At 40.6% G+C, this 17,487-nt stretch overlaps 1 protein-coding gene across 1 annotated transcript in view; it reads left to right on the top strand.

Moving 5' to 3' along the window:
- The window catches only part of LRRC63 (leucine rich repeat containing 63), an 80,724-nt gene that overhangs the window by 20,397 nt on the left and 42,840 nt on the right, over nt 1–17,487 (top strand). Inside the window, exons 4-5 of the mRNA XM_036457082.1 lie at nt 4,833–4,990; nt 16,873–16,971. Of these exons, the coding sequence (XP_036312975.1) occupies nt 4,833–4,990; nt 16,873–16,971 (257 nt within the window). The remainder of the gene's footprint in view (nt 1–4,832; nt 4,991–16,872; nt 16,972–17,487) is intronic.

Genomic DNA, 17,487 nt, shown 5'->3' with positions numbered 1-17,487 from the left:
CAGAAGGTTTTATTTTTATGTATTTGGGTGCTCCTGCATTGGATGCATATATGTTTACCAGAGTTATATGCTCTTGTTGTATCAACTCGTTTAGTATTATGAAGTGGCTTTCCTTATCTCTTGTCATAATCTTCACTTTAAGGTCTGTTTTGTCAGATATAAGTATTGCTATCCAGCTTTTCTCCCCCCATTTGCCTGTAAGATATTTTTCCATCTCTTTATTTTTAGTCTGTGTGAGTCTCTTTTTTTTTAATTTAATTTAATTTAATTTAATTTTTTTATTTTTTTTAGATAAATTTTTATTGTTCATATTATTACAAATGTTCCTTTCCCCCCTCTTCTCACCCCACCCTCTGCCCTTTCCCCACCCCCCATTGTCCTCATCCACAGGTGCACAGCTTATGTTCAGTCTCTTCCCACATCCCCCTCTCCCCTTTTCCCCAAGAATAAACAGTTCACTCCCCTTCCATACCTCTGATTCTATTATATTCAACAGTTAATATTGTTCCTCAGATTTTTTTTTTTTTTTAGTTTCCTTGGTTTTTAGATTGACTTGTTGATAGTTACGTATTTGTTGTTCATAATTTTTATCTTTATTTACTTTCTCTTCTGAAAGAACCCCCTTCAGCAATTCATATAATTCTGGTTTGGTGGTGATGAACTCCTTTAGCTTTTTTTTATTAGTGAAGCTCTTTATCTGACCTTCGAATCTGAGTGATAGCTTTGCTGGATAGATTATCTTTGGCTGTAGGTTCTTGCTATTCATCACCTTGAATATTTCTTGCCATTCCCGTCTGGCCTGCATGGTTTCTGTTGAGAAGTCAGCTGACAATCGTATAGGTGCTCCTTTATAGGTAACTACCTTCTTTGCTCTTGCTTCTTTTAACATTCTCTCTTTGTCTTTTGCTCTTGGAATCTTAATTATGATTTGTCTTGGTGTGGTCCTCTTTGGATTCCTTTTGTTTGGAGTTCTGTGTGCTTCCTGGACTTGTAAGTCCAATTCTTTCCCCAGGTGGGGGAAGTTTTCTGTCACTATTTCTTTCAGTATGTTTTCGATATCTTGCTCTCTCTCATCTTCTGGGACCCCCATAATTCTGATGTTGGATCGTTTGAAGTTGTCCCAGAGGTTTCTTACATCATCTTCAATTTTCTGGATTCTCTTGCCTTCTAGCTTCTGCAGAGGAGTGTCTTCTGGCTCTTTATGTTCCAAATCTTTGACTTGATTCTTGCGATCTTCCATTCTGTGTTTAGGACTCTGTATAATATTTTTTATTTCAGACAATGTATTCTTTATTTCTTGTTGATCCCTTTTCATATCCTCATAGGTCTCATTTATTTTATCGGCCTTTTCTAGGAAACTCTTGAAAAACCTTATAAGTGTGGTTTTGAACTCTATATCCAGTCGTTTTTTGTCCTCCATTTCTTTCGTTTGTGATCTATTTGGTTTAGGTATTTTCGCAGGCAGCTTTCCTGATGGGGCAGGGTTTCAGGGTGGAGCCTACAGCCTTGGCTTCCGTCAGCCCCGCCCTATGGGACTCCTTCAGTACTTGTTGCAAGCGCCTCTGAGAGAAAGGTGCCCTCGATTTTCACCTGCTGCCAAACTGTCTATGCTCTCCCCCAATGAGTCCGGTATTGGGGTTCAGTTCAGTTCAGTTGGTAATGGGATTGGAGGTGGCGTTCAGAGCAGTCTGGAGCCCCTGTCTCCTTCCCATCAGGGCAATCCCGCGGCACAGCCAACAGTCCCTTCTCTGCGCACAGTGTGCGCGCCTCCGGGACCTCCTTTCGACGCTTCCCAGGAGTCCCGCCTTACAGCCCGGCTCCCTATGGATGAGCCTGTGTCCCCGGGGTCTGGCCTAGAATTGGGGTTCAGAGCAGTTGGAGCTGGGCCCAGCACAGTCGGAGCTTTTCTCTCCTTCCCGCTTGGGACCGCCAGCCAGGCACTCGGCCTCCCTCCTCTCCGGCTCTGTCCTCTCCTCGCGCGCGCCACGTGTCTCCGTACCTTGGGCTTTTACAGCTCCTCCGCGCTTCCTTCTGGTTTTCTCCTTGCTTCTTGTTGTAGAATTTCCAGTCAGTCAACTTTCCTATAGTTCTGGGTAATGTCCATTTTATATTTTAGTTGTATTTTATTGAAATTGTTGTGTGCGGCTGCGGCTAGTTGCCTACCCGAGTAGCCATCTTGGATTCTCCTCTAGTCTGTGTGAGTCTCTTGTTATGGAGTGGGTCTCTTTAGACAGGAAATATATGGATCATGTTTTCTTATCCATTCATCCACTGGCTGTCTTTCAATTGGAGCATTTAATTCATTTACATTTAAAGTTACTATTGGTAGGTACTTGTTTGTAATCATTTTTATTTTTTTTGTGCCTGTGTTTCTTCTCCTTCCACCCCCTTTTTCTTCTTTTTATTGTATAATAGTCACTTTAGCATTTCTTGCCTTGCTGACTTGGTAGTGATAAGCTCTCTTAGCCTTTCTTTCTTTGTGAAACTCCTGATAAAGGGGAAAAGACATCAAGAAGATTTTGAATGGTAGTCTTGCTGGATAGAGTATTCTTGGGTTCAATCCCTTGCTTTGCATCACTTTATATACTTCCTTCCATTCCTTTATGGCCTGATGTGTTTCTGTTGAGAAATCATTTAATAATCTAATAGGAGGTCACTTTAAGGTAACTTTCTGTCTCTCTCTCCCAGCTTTTAAGATTGTCTCTTTGTCATTAACATTTGCCATTGTAAGTATGTGCCTTGGTGTGGGGTTTTTTTGGGTTTTCTTAACGTGACTCTCTGTGCTTGTGTGACCTTTTTCTTCTCCAAGTCAGGGAAGTTTTCTGACATTATTTCTTCGAATTGATTTTCTAGCCCTTGCTCTTTTCTTGTGGTGCTGGCACTCCTATAATATGTATGTTGCTTCATTTAATGTTGTTCCAAAGCTCCCTCAGTCTCTCCTGTCTTGTGATTTATTTCTCCAATTGAAGTTCAGATTATGTGTATTCTGCTTCCCTGTCTTCCAAATCCCTAATTCAGTCCTTTACTTCTCCTAGTCTACTGTTGAAAGCTTCCATAGTGTTTGTTGTTGTTGTTGTTGTTGTTGTATCTATATCACTCTTTCTTTCCTCTTGGTTCTTGCATAGATTGTTGATTTTCTCATCCATCTGGTTTATGAATTGTATGACCCTTATTCAGAATTCTTTTTTTCTGACATATTTCATACCTCTGTTTCATTTAGTTCATTTTCTGGCAATTTCTCCTTTCCTTTCCTTTGGGGGTTGTTCTGTCTCCCCATTTTTGCTTTCATGAAGGATCTAGGTGTAGAGTCACAAAGGGGCTGTGGCTTCAGTGGTAGGTTTGGTGGTGAGTGGCGTGGTTGCACATCAGGTGGTTTCAGTGGCTGTTCCTCACACAGCTTTTCATACTGTTGCAGGCTGCAGCTAATCCTTGGGCAGACATAGCATCAGGTGCTGGCGTGGGCAGTGTCTGGGGATAAACCTTTAGGCCTGCAGGAGGAAAGTGCATTTGGGAAGTCACAGGAGCCTGTGGCTGTGGAAGCTTGAGTCCTGATGTCCGTGGCTATGCAGCCAAGGCAGCAGGTCCCTGGCTAGAGTGACTGTAGGATCCTGGTGGTATCTGAGAGCACCTTGGGTGAAGATGAGGTTGTGCTCCCAGTCAAAGCAGCTCTCCTCTTCAAGATGGCATGGCCTCTACAGCAGAGCTGGCTTCCCTAGAAGTGATTAGAGTGATAGCAGAGGCTTCCCAACTAGGTGAGCCCAGTCCACCAGCCCCTGAATGTCCTGAGGGATCTAACTGTCACATACATACACACACACACACACACACACACACACACACACACACACCATATCCACACACTCCCCTTTCATTCACTCACTCACTCACTCACTCACTCACACTTTCTTCTTCACTACCATCCTCCTGGCCACCATCTTCCAATATCTGTTATTTCTTCTTGATGTCTTTCCCCCTTTATCATTTCAAAATGTCCATTTGTTGTCTCATATTACCTTTTTATCTTTAAATGTATTTTGTCAGATATAAGTATGGCTACACCTGCTTTTCAGTAGAAGCCATTTTATTGGAGTATCATTTTCTATTCTTTCACTTTGTTCTATGTTTGTCTTTGTAGCTGAGATGTGTCTCATGAAGGCAGCATATATAGCTGAGTTTTGTTTTCTATTCAGTCCACTACTCTGTGCCTTTTAACTGGTAAGTTAAGTTCTTAGAGGGTGATTACTGATATATAAAGATTTTAATTTTGTTTTCTGGTATTGCTGTATCTCCATTGTTGTTGTTTTTAAATATATTTTATTGCTTTTTTATAGAGAGGAAGAGAGAGGGATAGAGAGTTAGAAGCATCGATGAGAGAGAATCATCGATCAGCTGCTTCCTGCACACCCCCTACTGGGGAATGTGCCCGCAACCAAGGTGCACGCCCTTGACCAGAATCGAACCTGGGATCTTTCAGCCCTCAGGCAGACACTCTATCCACTGAGCCAAACTGGTTTTGGCCTCCATTATTTCTTTTCCCTTGTGTTTCTTTTTGTTTGCTTTAGTTTGATGGTCTTTTATGATGTTTTCCTCCATTTCATGTTTTGTTGTTAGGTATTTGAGTTCGGGACTTTTGTGTGTGTGTGTGTGTGTGTGTGTGTGTGTGTGTGTGTGTGTGTTTATCATTAAGTTTATGCAAAAGAAATTTTCATATATGCAATAATGCTCTTTCTTTTTCCTGAGTCCATCTTATCTCTATTCACCAGTGTAAGTTCTTTCAAATTTCACTCTAAGTGATAACACATTTGTTTCATGTATTTTTTTATTTTATTTAGGTATTAAACCTAGAAAACGAGATGAGGCAGATGCAAATGTTGTTCGTGGTGAAGGTTTTAAGACTGTTTCAGCAACAAAATATGAAACAATAGCAGCAATGACTAACCTGGCTATAGTAAACTGTCAAATATATGGAAGAAATGCACTTAATCTTAAGGTATGCTAGATATTTTTAATGGCATGTTTTGTTGTATTATCAATTATTTTTGCTGTAGGTTTCCTAACTTAAGTTAATATTAAAGGAATCTTTCTTATTGCAATAGAGACTTCCCCAGGAACACATTAAAATTGCATCTCTAAACATATCTGTCCTAGTTTGCATTCATTCCAGTTTTTAAAAATGCTTATGTTTAAAGCAATTATAATGCTTTTTAAATTACTTACATGATTAACATAGTGGGATTCAGAATGATCATTAATTTACCAACAGTTTTTGGCCTTTGTGCCAATTCTAACACTAAGCTAGCTTTTTACTGAATATAAGCCCAGTATATGGTAATGAACTAGATGCCTGATGCATGAAAATTTGTGCACTTTGGGTGGGGAGGGGGAGGTCCCTCAGCCCAGGCTGCACCTTCTTCAGTCCAGGAGCCCTCAGTTGATGGGGAGCAGGCCTGAGTCACAGACTGGCCTCTCTCTGCAGGAAGCAACTGGTGGGCCAATCAGGGGATAGTGAGTGGCCAGACCCACCCCCTATAATTGCCCCTCTGCCACTGCTGCTCACCGCTGCCCACCGATCACCATTCCCACCCTCTGCCCATTGGCACGTGCCTTGGCTGGCTTGGCACCACCTGCTTACCAGCCTTGCCCTGAAATGACCAGTTGTTCTGTTGATCAGTCAACTTGCATATTCCACTTTTATTATATAGGATAACTGTAATAATAGTTACCATTTATTAAGCACTCCCTATGTGCAAAGCAAATGTTAGTTTTCAAATGTATAATTCAGCAAAAAACAACCAACTTATAATTTAGCAAAGTAGGTATTATAATCTTCATTTTACAGATAAGAGCACTGAATTTCAATGAAAGTAAATTGCAGATTGCAAAGCAAGCAAGTGGCAGAACTTGCATTTGAACCTAAAACTCTTTGACTTCAAAATCTAATTTTATATTAAAACTAGAGGCCCGGTGCATGAAAGTCATGTATGGGGCTGGGGGCAAGGTGAGTCCCTCAGCTCAGTCTGCACCCGCTCCAATCTGGGACCCCTCAAGGGATGTCTGACTGCTGGTTTAGGCCCAATCCCACCAGGCAGTTGGACATCTCTCTCACAATCCAGGACTGCTGGCTCCCAACTGCTCACCTGCCTGCCTTCCTGATTGCCCCTAACTGCTTCTGCCTGCCAACCTGATTAACACCTAACCACTCCCATGCCAGCCTGATTGAGTCTAACTGTTCCCCTGCCAGCCTGTTTGCCCCCAATTTCCCTCCTCTGCCCCTGTCACTCCTAATTGCCTTCCCCTGCAGGGTTGATCGCCTCCAACTGCCCTCCCTTGCATGCCTGGTGCCTCCCAACTGCCCTTCCCTGCTGGCCATCTTGTGGTGGCCATATTGTGTCCACATGGGGAGAGCCATCTTTGATCACATGGGAGCAGCTATTATGTATTGGAGTAATGGTCAATCTGCATATTACTCTTTTATTAGAAAGGTTAGAGGCCTGGCGAATAGGTGGGAGCCAGCTGGTTTGCCCTGAAGGGCATCCTGGATCAGGGTGGGGGTCCCCTTGGGGTGTGGGGCAGCCTGGGCGAGGGGCCTGTGGTGGTTTGCAGGCCAGCCATGCCCCCTGTCAACCCAAGTGGAAGCCCTGGTATCTGGGATTTATTTATCTTCTACAATTGAGACTTTGTAGCCTGGAGTGGAGCCAAACCTCCTGCTCGCTCTGTGGCCAGCAACCATTTCTCTTTGGATTTCTTTACCTTCTATAATTGAAACTTTGTAGCCTTGAGTGGAGGCTTAGGCCAGCAAGGGCAGGCAGAAAGCTTGACTTCCTCTGTTGCCTGGGAAACACAAGCCTCCCTCCTGCTATCTGTGGCTGTAGCCATCTTGGTTGGGTTTATTTTCATACTCTGATTGGCTGGTGGGCGTGGCTTGTGGGTATAGCAGAGTGATGGTTAATTTGTATATTACTTTTTTATAGGTGGGATATATTTTGAAATATGTTCATTAAAATTGGAAAAGTAGGAAATGTTACAAAAAGAGTTTCTTTGGGAAATTAGGACATTAAAAAATGTTTATGAGCCTGGCTGGTGTGGCTCACCTGACTTCTTTTGCTATCATCCAATCACCCATATGTGCTCTCTCCTTTCCTTGGTATCTGAGATGCTCTTCTATGTTGACACCCTCCTCATTATTTGGGTTCTGTCATCCTGTACTGAAATTTTATGATGTGTAGAATTCCTCCCTACCCTACTCAGGTTATGAATTATGTTGGAGTAATCCTTTCCTGCCCACATAGATGTCTTTTGTTTTGGCTAATTTTAATATTTTCTTTTTTTGTCATTGAATTTAAGCAGTCTTACTATGAGGTGCCTAGGTGTAATTTGTTAAAATACTTATCTTTCTATAGTTCATAGCACTTTTTAAATGTATGGCTTTATATTGCTTGTCATTTCTGGCAAAACTTTCTTCAAATATTGCCCCTGGCTCACTCTTTATGTCCTTCTCTTATTGAAATTTAGACACATGTTTCTGAGGCCTTTTCATCCTGTCCTTACTCTCTTTCCTGTATTTTCCTTTTACTCTCTGTGCTTTATTCTGAGTTTTTTTTATTACTTAAATTATAATTTAATTTTATTCTCTACTCAGCTAAATCCTTGATTTTTGTTATTTTATCATCTAAATATTTTGTCATTAAAATTTTTATTTTATTAACTAATTTCTTGAACCTATTAATCAATTATTTTATTTTTTAAAGATTTTTAAAGTTGATTTTTTAGAAAGAGAGGGAGGGAGAGGGAGAGAGAGAGAGAGAGGGAGAGGGAGAGAGAGAGAAAGAGAAACATCCATGGGAGAGCAAACCTCAGTGGGCTGCTCCCTGCATGTCCCCCACAGGGAATGGAGCCCACAACCCAGCATGTGCCCCAATCAGGAATCAAACCAGCAACCTTCACAGGAGATGCCCAACCAACTGGGCCACACTGCCCATGGCACAGTTATATTTTAATACATTGGATATATCCAATATGTGGATTCTCTGTGGGCCTGTTTCTATGATGTATCATTTATCTTGATTTTTGTCCAATTATTATCTTTTTACATGTCTTTTTATTCTTGACTAGAGGCCCAGTGCACAAGGTATCACTCAGCCCTGCCTGTGCCCTCTCGCAATCCAGGACTCCTGAGGTAGGGTCCCTAGGCCTGGCCGGTGATCAGAGTCCATCAGGAATTTCCTTCCCCTTACTGCCAGAGCTGGCCCTGCTCCCTCTGCTGCCACTGCTGCCACTGCACCCTCAGCAGGTGACAAGCGTGGGGTGAGATCGCTTGGCTAGCCTGGGCCTCTCTGTGGGGCACTGCCTGCCGCGTAGCCTGGGCCTCCCTCTTTGGGGTGATCCATTGCAGAGCCCCCTTCCCTCATTGATTACCCCACAGAGGGTGGTCTGAGCCTCACTCTGCAAGGTGATCACTGGGTGATGGCAAGGCCCCCCAACCAATTGCATTGTACCCATCTGGCTGGCCTGGCACGAGTGCATGTCATAGCGTGGTCATCCAGAAGGTCGTCCAGATGGTCGTTCTGCTATTTGGTCATTCGGTCAATCTGTGTATTATGCTTTTATTATTATAGACTGCTTGGTAAATATTGTTTAGAGGAAGTTCGAGGACCTAGATGATGTTTTCTTCTTTCAGAGAATTTTTATTATTGCTTCTGGCAGGCAGAGGAGCAAGGGAATATTCACTTTAATTCAGTCAGACAGTAAACTGGTTTTATTCTGGGCTCTACCCTTTGTAGAGGTTTCTGTAACCCCTTCTCTCAGGGCTGCAGCCTTTCAGCCATCTTATACCACCTGTGCCTCTCTTCCTTGCTATGTCCTGAGTTCCATGTTTTGTCTCCCTCATCCAATTAGACTGGCTATAGTTCTATTCAGCTTCTTGATAACAATTTTAGTTTAGGCAAATGACTTTTTGAGAAAAATAGTTTTGAGTGTTGTATTTATCACTCTGAGATTTTCTACTTTCTGGAGTTTTGGCTTATAAGTTTTAGTTACCTTGGTAATTCCTTAAGTCTTTGTTGTGCTACATTTGTTTTTTGTTTTTGTTTTAGTAGAAGAATTAATTTGAAAAAAGGCCAGTAATAGAAGTGAAAAATCTTTTTATCTAGTTTTGAAGTGAATTCCTTTCATCAAAATTATCAAGCTTTTTCTGTAAAGGGCTAGATAGAAAAGTTGGAGGCTTTGAGGGCTACATCGTCTCTGTCACAACTACCCAACTGTGTTGTGTTGTAAAAAAGTGTTCATATACAATAGTTAAACTTGTGCACATGCTGTCTTCCAATAAAAATTTGTCAAAACAAAACAAAACAAAACAAAACAAAAAACAGATAGCCAACTGTATTTTGCTATTCCCTTTTTAAATAGAAGAATGCATCTTTTAAAAAGTTGGTTGTATCTAGTCAAGAAAAAATACTTCCACAGCCATTAATATTATTTTTTTTAAATATTGGACTCCAGAATAGGATCCTGAGCTCTGTACAGAGATAGAAAAAAAATTAAAAGTCATAATTTCTGGAGCTTATTAAAAAAACAGATTTTATATAAACAAAAATTTACACAAATCAAATGTGCTGGTCAATATGATATAGACTAAGTGCATAAATGCTTAAAAGTTACCAGAGCAATTAAAAAATTGAGAAAGCCTTCATATATTACTTAGTTTTTTACATTCATTTCATAACACCACAGCATTGAAGTTCAAAAACAAATAAAGCTCTTTCAATTTCTCCATCTTTCACCTCTAGTCTTATTACCTTTCCTCAGGATTTGGGCAAAAATGAATGGGATTTGAACCTGAAGATGCCCACTCAGTAGTCAGCACGACAGGATGAGGGTCCTGCCTCCTGGCTAACCCAGCTCTGTCACAAACCCCCAACTCTATTAGTAAATCACTGTGATATGCACTACTTCTTTGCACACAAAAAGTGAATTCATCTATCACTTAAACCTACAATCTTGCCTATTACCAATAAAGCCAAACTTTAATCTTCAGAAGATTTGAAGTTGAAGATTATAGTGCCTTTTTTTTTTTTTTTTTGTACTTTGTTGTCAGGACATGAACCCTGACTTCCACCTTAGCCTCTTTTTTAGCCTCCTCATTTTGAAACCACCATTTGAAGTCCCCTAATGAACCAGGCTGCTTCTCACTCCATATGTACCTCTTTTTTTCTTTTGGGAAGTTTGCCTTTATAGAAAAATTAAAATCTTGATCATAAAAGTTAGTTCTATTGTAATATTTCCAATTCCTTAGTAACCACTATATTTTACCATTTTTAAAGTATACATTGAGAAAGCTTCACATTATTATTTAGTTCTTCATATCCCTTCCATAATAACCACAGCAAACAGATTTTATGATGGAATAGTAAAAGAGAGATCTAGGGCACCTGGTGTTGGCAGGCCTAATGTTATATCCACAGTCCTAGACATTCACTCATTCAGCCAATATTTTTTAAGAACCCACTTTGTACCAGGGTAAACTATGTATCTCACTATGTATTAATGTACAAAACAAATAAAAATGCCTATTTCATGGAGTTTATACTTTAGTGGGTGAAATTATATAGTACATATAGTTATGCATAGCCTATTCTGTGGTGAGAAGAGCTATGAAAAGATAAAGCAAGTAGATGGTCAGGGAGAGGTTGCTATTTATGATGGGCTGGTCAGAAAAGCCCTCTTTGTTCAAAAGATTTATGAGTATACAGCTGACTATAAGCAAACTGCTGACTGAGATGAGAAGATAATTCTTGGGAACAGACAGGGGCAAATTATCCATGCAGACGGAAATGTAAAGGCTTTAGTTATGTGCACACACTAAGTTGAACAGTTAGAAACTGTAACAGACACATTTCTGCTGCATAATTTAGTATACCACCAATTCTGCCAAGAAGAGAAAAATGTTTAATCCCAGAAAGAAATAACAACTACTTTTATCAACTACCAACACGTAGAAATTTACAAATATTAATATTTTACTAAAGTGTCAGTCTTGTACTGTCAATTCCAAGATTTTTTTAGTCATGAACCTTTCATTCTTACATAGTATTTGCCATAGCCTAATGATTGGCAACAATACCCCATTCACTGCAAGCTTAGGTGTTTGATCATCACTAAGGTTCATTAGTGCATTCAGTTGGTCACTACCGATTCTATGATAACCTAAGAAACAAATTTAATGCTTCAACTTTCCTGAAGTATTAAACATACCGGAGGCACCAGTCATGCTTTAGTCAGTTCAGGTTGTTATGATAAATACCATAGATTGTGTGGCTTAAACAACATTTACTGGTTATAGTTATCATGGTGAGAAAGTTTAATATTGAGGCCAGCTGATTTTGTTCCTAGTGAGAGCCCTCTTGTTCACAGCTGTCTTCTTGCTGAATGGCAGGGAGGAGGGAGAGGTGGGGATAGGAAGGGAGAGGAGGAGGGCACTCTGGTCCCCTCCTATTCTTATAGGGGCTCTACCCTTCCTCAGGGCTCCACCATTAAGACCTCCTCTAACCCTATTTCCTGAAGGCCTCTCTACAAAACATCACAGTGGGAATCAGTGTTTCAACAGATGAATTTTGGGGGGGACACAAACATTTAGTCCATAATAAGACATAAGTTTTCCTTTCAGGAATTTGTATATTTAAGCAATAAATTCTATATAGCTGTCAGATTAATACAAAGATAACAGAGAAATAGAAGTATTGGTGGCAATGTGGGCTCTCAGTTCTTGGCATTATGCAAGAAAGATTTCACAGTATGAGTCCAGGTGATTTTGAGAGTACATTTATTAAAGCTGGGGATAGTGAAACAAAGGAAGGACTTAAGATAGAAGAGGCAAGATCATAGCCACATAAGTGACCTAGGCAGAGCTCCTTGGCTCTTTGGAAACATGAGGAAGAGTTGAGCCTAAGTGTAGCTGCCTTGGTCCTTTTGAAGGAAAACACAGAAGCAGAAGAAATGAGCCAGCTGGGCTATGTGGATTTGGGAAACAAGTTACAGAGGCAAAAGAAGGGCTATTGACAACAGACTCATGGTGTTAGTCCGGGATGAGCTGCCCCCCTGGTTGTAATTCTCCTGGGAACCTTTAGAGCTTACAGAATAAAGAAAATCAGAGAGCCGAAACCAATTTGGCTCAGTAGGGGTGTCGAACTCAATCAGAGAAGGGGCCAAAATCTAAAATCCAGCCTAAATCGCGGGCCGAATGGTTTACTGGACAGTCATAAACTGTCATTGTGATGGAAACGCAGCGGAGTGCAGTGATGACAGCGCGGTGCGGGCCACATTGCAAGGCCTGGCGGGACGGATTTGGCCCGCGGGCCTTGTGTTTGACACATGTGGCTCAATGGATAGAACATCGGCCTGCGGACTGAGAGGTGCAGGGTTCGATTCCGGTCAAGGGCATGTACCTTGGTCACATCCCTGGTGGGGGGTGTGCAGGAGGCAGCTGATCGATATTTCTCTCTCATCGATGTTTCTAGCTCTCTATCATTCTCCCTTCCTCTCTGTAAAAAAAAAAAAAAAATCAATAAAATAAATATATTTTTTTTTTTTAAAAGAAAGAAAATCAGGGATATAAGCCTGAGGAAGGAACTGGGGAAAGCCATGGGTGTACTTCAGAGAGATGAGAGAGAGAGAGAGAGAGAGAGAGAGAGAGAACTGGATCCTTTGCCTTAAGAGGTTTTATCAGTTTCCCAAAGATGAGAATTTTAGGGGAAGTCTCAAGGGAAAATCTCAATAGAATATTCACCAGCTTTCCAGTTCCAGGTATATCTTTGAAAGGTCACGGTCTCTGCTGTTTGGTCTGCACTAAAGTAGGGATTCATTAGTCATTGATTAATGCTTAAGGGAGTGGTCTTGCAAGGGAGAAGGAGGCAGGTGAGTCAGGGTGCTGGGTAAGGCCAATTTGAATCAGCTATCTGTCTCAATTTCCCAATTCCACTAGCTAGGGAATTTTCCTGGCATCTTACTATCCTACCTCAGAACTAGAGACATGAAAAAAACCAGGTGGTGAAATGGAAAATTAAATACAAAATAACAAAATATACCGTATTTTCCGGCGTATAAGATGACTTTTGAAATGAAAAAAGTCAATAGAAAATTGGGGGTTGTCTTATACGCCGAGTATATCCCGAAAATTGTCTGGATATGCCGCTAAACGAATTTTCCAACTCTATCCTGCACCAATCACTGCAAGGCTGCTCAGATCGCCTCTCTACCTCAGCCAATCCAAGCAGGCTTTTTATGCATGCAAATTATACATGTTCTGTAGCTACACTGTGTTCTAGTAAAAAGCCTGCTCAGATTGGCCAGAGTCAGAGAGGTGGTCTATTAAAAAAAGAACTGTTGTTGCCTCGGAAATGGGGGGTAGTCTTATACAGCGAACATAGGCCTAAACCTATGTTTTAACTGTAAAATTAGGGGTTCGTCTTATACGCCAGAAAATATGGTATTTATGCTTTCATGATTTACATTTAAGTCTTTTATTTATTTTGAGTTTATTCTTGTGTCTGGTGTGAGTTAGTGCTCTAATTCTTTTTCTTTTTCTTTCTTTTTTCTTTCTTTCTTTTTTTTTTTTTTTTTCATGTACCTATCCAATTTTTCCAGAAACATTTATTGAAGAGACTGTCTTTACTCCATTGTATATTCTTTCATCCTTTGTTAAATATTAATCGAGCATAATGGTTTTGGTTTATTTCTGGGGGTTTCTATTCTGTTCCATTGATCTATATGCCAGGGCCAGGGCCAGGCTGTTTTGATTATAATGGCTTTGTAGTGTAACTTTATAGATGGTATTGTGATTCCTCCAATTTGGTTCTTTCTCAGGATTGTTGCAGATATTTGGTTTTATTTTTGTTGTTGTTGTTTTTTGGTTCCATGTACATTTTTTGGAGTATTTCTTCTAGATTTGTGAAATATTCTGTTGGTATTTTAATACAGATTGCATTGAATCTATAGGTAGCTTTATGTAATGTGGACATTTTAATGATGTTAATTCTGCCAATCAATGAACATGGTATACTCTTCCATTCATTTCTATCTTCCTCTATCTCTCTCTCTCTCTTTTTTTTTTTTCAGTGTCCTGTATTTTTCTGAGTACAGGTCTTTTACTTCCTTGGTTAAATTTATTCCTAAGTATCTTTTTTTGTTGTTGTTGCAGCAGTAAATTCTTTTAGTTTCTCTTTCTGAGAATTCAATATTAATGTGTAAAAGTGCTATAGGTGGTAAAATCTGACATCTCTCATAGTCAATACATCTCCTGGGGCAAGAAAAACAAAGGAGAAAATAAACAAATAGGACTACATCAAAATATAAAGAGCTTATGCCAAGCAAAAGAAACCATCAACAAAATGAAAAGAGATCCCATCCTATGGGAGAACATATTTGCAATGATATATCTGATAAGGGGTGAATAGTCAAATTACTTAAGGAACTTATACAACTTAACAAAAGGAAGACAAACAATTCAATTACAAAATGTTCAAAGGACCTAATAAACATTTCTCCAAAGTAGGCATAGAGAAGACCAATAAATAGGAAAAAATGCTAAAAGTCACTAATCAACAGAAAGGTGCAAGTTAAAACTACAATGAAGTATCACCTGACCCTTGTCAGAATGGCTACCATCAACAGATCAACAAATGACAAGTGATGGTGAGCATGTGTAGAGAAGTGCACTGCTGGTGGGAATGCAGTCCGAGACTGGGAATGCAATAATGCAGCCATTATGGAAAACAGTATGGAGTTTCCTCAAAAAATTCAATATGGAACTGCCATTTGACCCACTAATCTCACTTCTGGGAATATATCCTAAGAAGCCTGAGTCACTAATCAGAAAAAATGTATCTATCCCTATGTTCATAGTAGCACAATTTACAATAGCTAAGATCTAGAAACAGCTCAAGTGCCCATCAGTAGATAAGTGGATTAAAAAACAAAACAAAACAAAAAAATACTGGTACATTTATACCACGGAATACTATACAACAGTTTTAAAAAAAGAATCTTTTATCTTTGAAACAGCATGGAGGGACTTGGAGAATGTTGTGCAAAGCGTAATAAGCGAGTCAGAGAAAGACAAGTTGATACTTGGAATCTAAAAAACAAAATAAACTGTTGGACAACATAGATCCAAAGACATAGAAGCATAGAAGAGACTTTCAAATCTCAGAGGGAAGGCAGGAGTGAGTGGTTTGGAAGTGATTAAACAAAGAACTTATATGCATATATGCATAACCATTGCCATAGACAATAGTGTGGTGAAAGCCTGGAGTGGAGTTGGATATAGGATAGAAGGGGTTAACTTGGGGGGGAGGGGTGAGACACATGTAATACTTTAAACAATAAAGATAAATTTAAAAAATAAAATATATTTCAATATGTAGTGAATGCTCAAAATGTTTGCTCATTATTAATTGATGTCCGATCATACATATGTCCCTATACTTACTGAATACATAAATAGTTACTAGTATATCTATCTGATTTCTAACTCTTACTTATTTAAGAAATTACTAGAGGCCCAGTACACAAAATTCGTGCATGGGGATTATGTGTCTCTCAGCCCAGTCTGCACCCTCTCCAATCTGGGACCTCTCGAGGGATGTCTGACTGCCTGTTTAGGCCCGATCCCACTGGGATCGGGCCTAAACAGGCAGTCAGACATCCCTCTCACAATCCAGGACTGCTGGCTCTCAATTTCTCACCTGCCTGCCTTCCTGATTGCCCCTAACCGCTCTGCCTGCCAGCCTGATCACCCCTAACCACTCCCTGCCAGCCTGATTGATGCCTTACTGCACCCCTGCCAGCCTATTTGCCCCTAACTGCCCTCCCCTGCAGGCCTGGTCACCCCTAACTTCCCTCCTGTGCAGGCCTGATCCCTCCCCCCAACTGCTCTCCTCTGCAAGTCTGGTCACCCTTGACTGCCTTCCCCTGCAGGCCTGGTTCCCCCCAACTGCTCTTCCTTACAGGTCCCTTCCAACTTCCCTTCCCTGCAGGCCCATCACCCCCAACTGCCCTCCCTGGCAGGCCTGGTCCCTCCCAACTGCTCTCCCCTGCTGGCCTGATTGCCCACAACTGCCCTCCTTTGCAGGCCTGGTTTCTCTCAACTGACCTCCTCTGCTGGTCATCTTGTGGCAGCCATCATGTGAAAACAAGGGGGCAGTCATCTCTGATCACATGGGGGCAGCCATCTTGTGTCAATTTGCATACTATCCTTTTATTAGATAAGATTAGATAGGATAGAGGCCTGGTGCATGAGTGGGGGCCTGCTGGTTTGCCCTGAAGGGTGTCCCGGATCAGGATGGGGGCTCCCTTGGGGCACTGGGCAGCCTGGGCGAGGGGCCTGTGGTGGTTTTCAGGCTGGCCACACACACACACACACACACACACACACACACACACCCAGTGACCCAAGCAGAGGCCCTGGTGTTTGGGATTTATTTATCTTCTACAATTGAAACTTTATAACCTTGAGTGGAGCCCTGGGCCCACCAGGGCAGGCAGAAAGCTTGGCTTCTTCCATTTCTGGGGGCAACCCAAGCCTTCTGCTCTCTCCATGGCTGCAGCCATCTTGGTTGGGGTTAATTTACATACTCACTCCTGATAGGCTGATGGACGTGGCTTGTGTGTGTAGCGGAGGTATGGTCAATTTGCATATATTCTTTTATTAGATCGGATTATCATGACAGATTAAAATGAATGAGTGAGAGATAAGTATAGGCTTATTATTGTACTGTGTAAACCACTGTAAGACAGAATATGTAATTTTTAAAAATTTTGCATAAAATATTTTATGTATTGTTAATAATTAACCTCTTATCTCTGATCATTTTCTTTTAGGGCTTTTTTATCCTGAATTGCCCAGACTTAACACCTTTGGCTTCCCAATTGATATATCTTAACTTATCATTTAATGATATCTGTATATTTCCCAAAGAAGTAAGTCCATTTTTATTATTGTATAAACTTTAATAAATTTGTTATGAATAAAAATTATTATAATAAATAGACAGATGATATCCTTGAATTACTATGAAGTAAATATATTTTGGATTGCATCCCAAAAGGCTTATTTTTAGAAGTATGAAAAGTACTGTACATCTTTCTTAGATGACATAATTCGTAAAGACTGTTATTATAGTCAGGCTCTTAAATATGTTGTCATAATTATACCATTTATATAAATTAATTTTTTCTCACTCCAAATAAAACCTAAAATAAACCTATTCATGTATTAATCAGAAGTTTTAAAAACACAGTATAGTGACCAGGTATTATGATACTATAACAAGTTTTAGCTATCATGGGTCAAAATAGGATATTCTGCTTAATAAAACATATGTAGAATAATCACATATGGGAATGAGCTAGCACATGTGTCAAACACAAGGCCCGTGGGCCAAATCCGTCCCGCCAGGCCTTGCAATGTGGCCCGCACCGCGCTGTCATCACTGC

This window comes from Pipistrellus kuhlii, unplaced genomic scaffold (assembly GCF_014108245.1).
Source record: "Pipistrellus kuhlii isolate mPipKuh1 unplaced genomic scaffold, mPipKuh1.p scaffold_m20_p_3, whole genome shotgun sequence".
Lineage (NCBI taxonomy): Eukaryota > Metazoa > Chordata > Mammalia > Chiroptera > Vespertilionidae > Pipistrellus > Pipistrellus kuhlii.
This window is presented reverse-complemented; position numbering and strand designations above follow the sequence as displayed.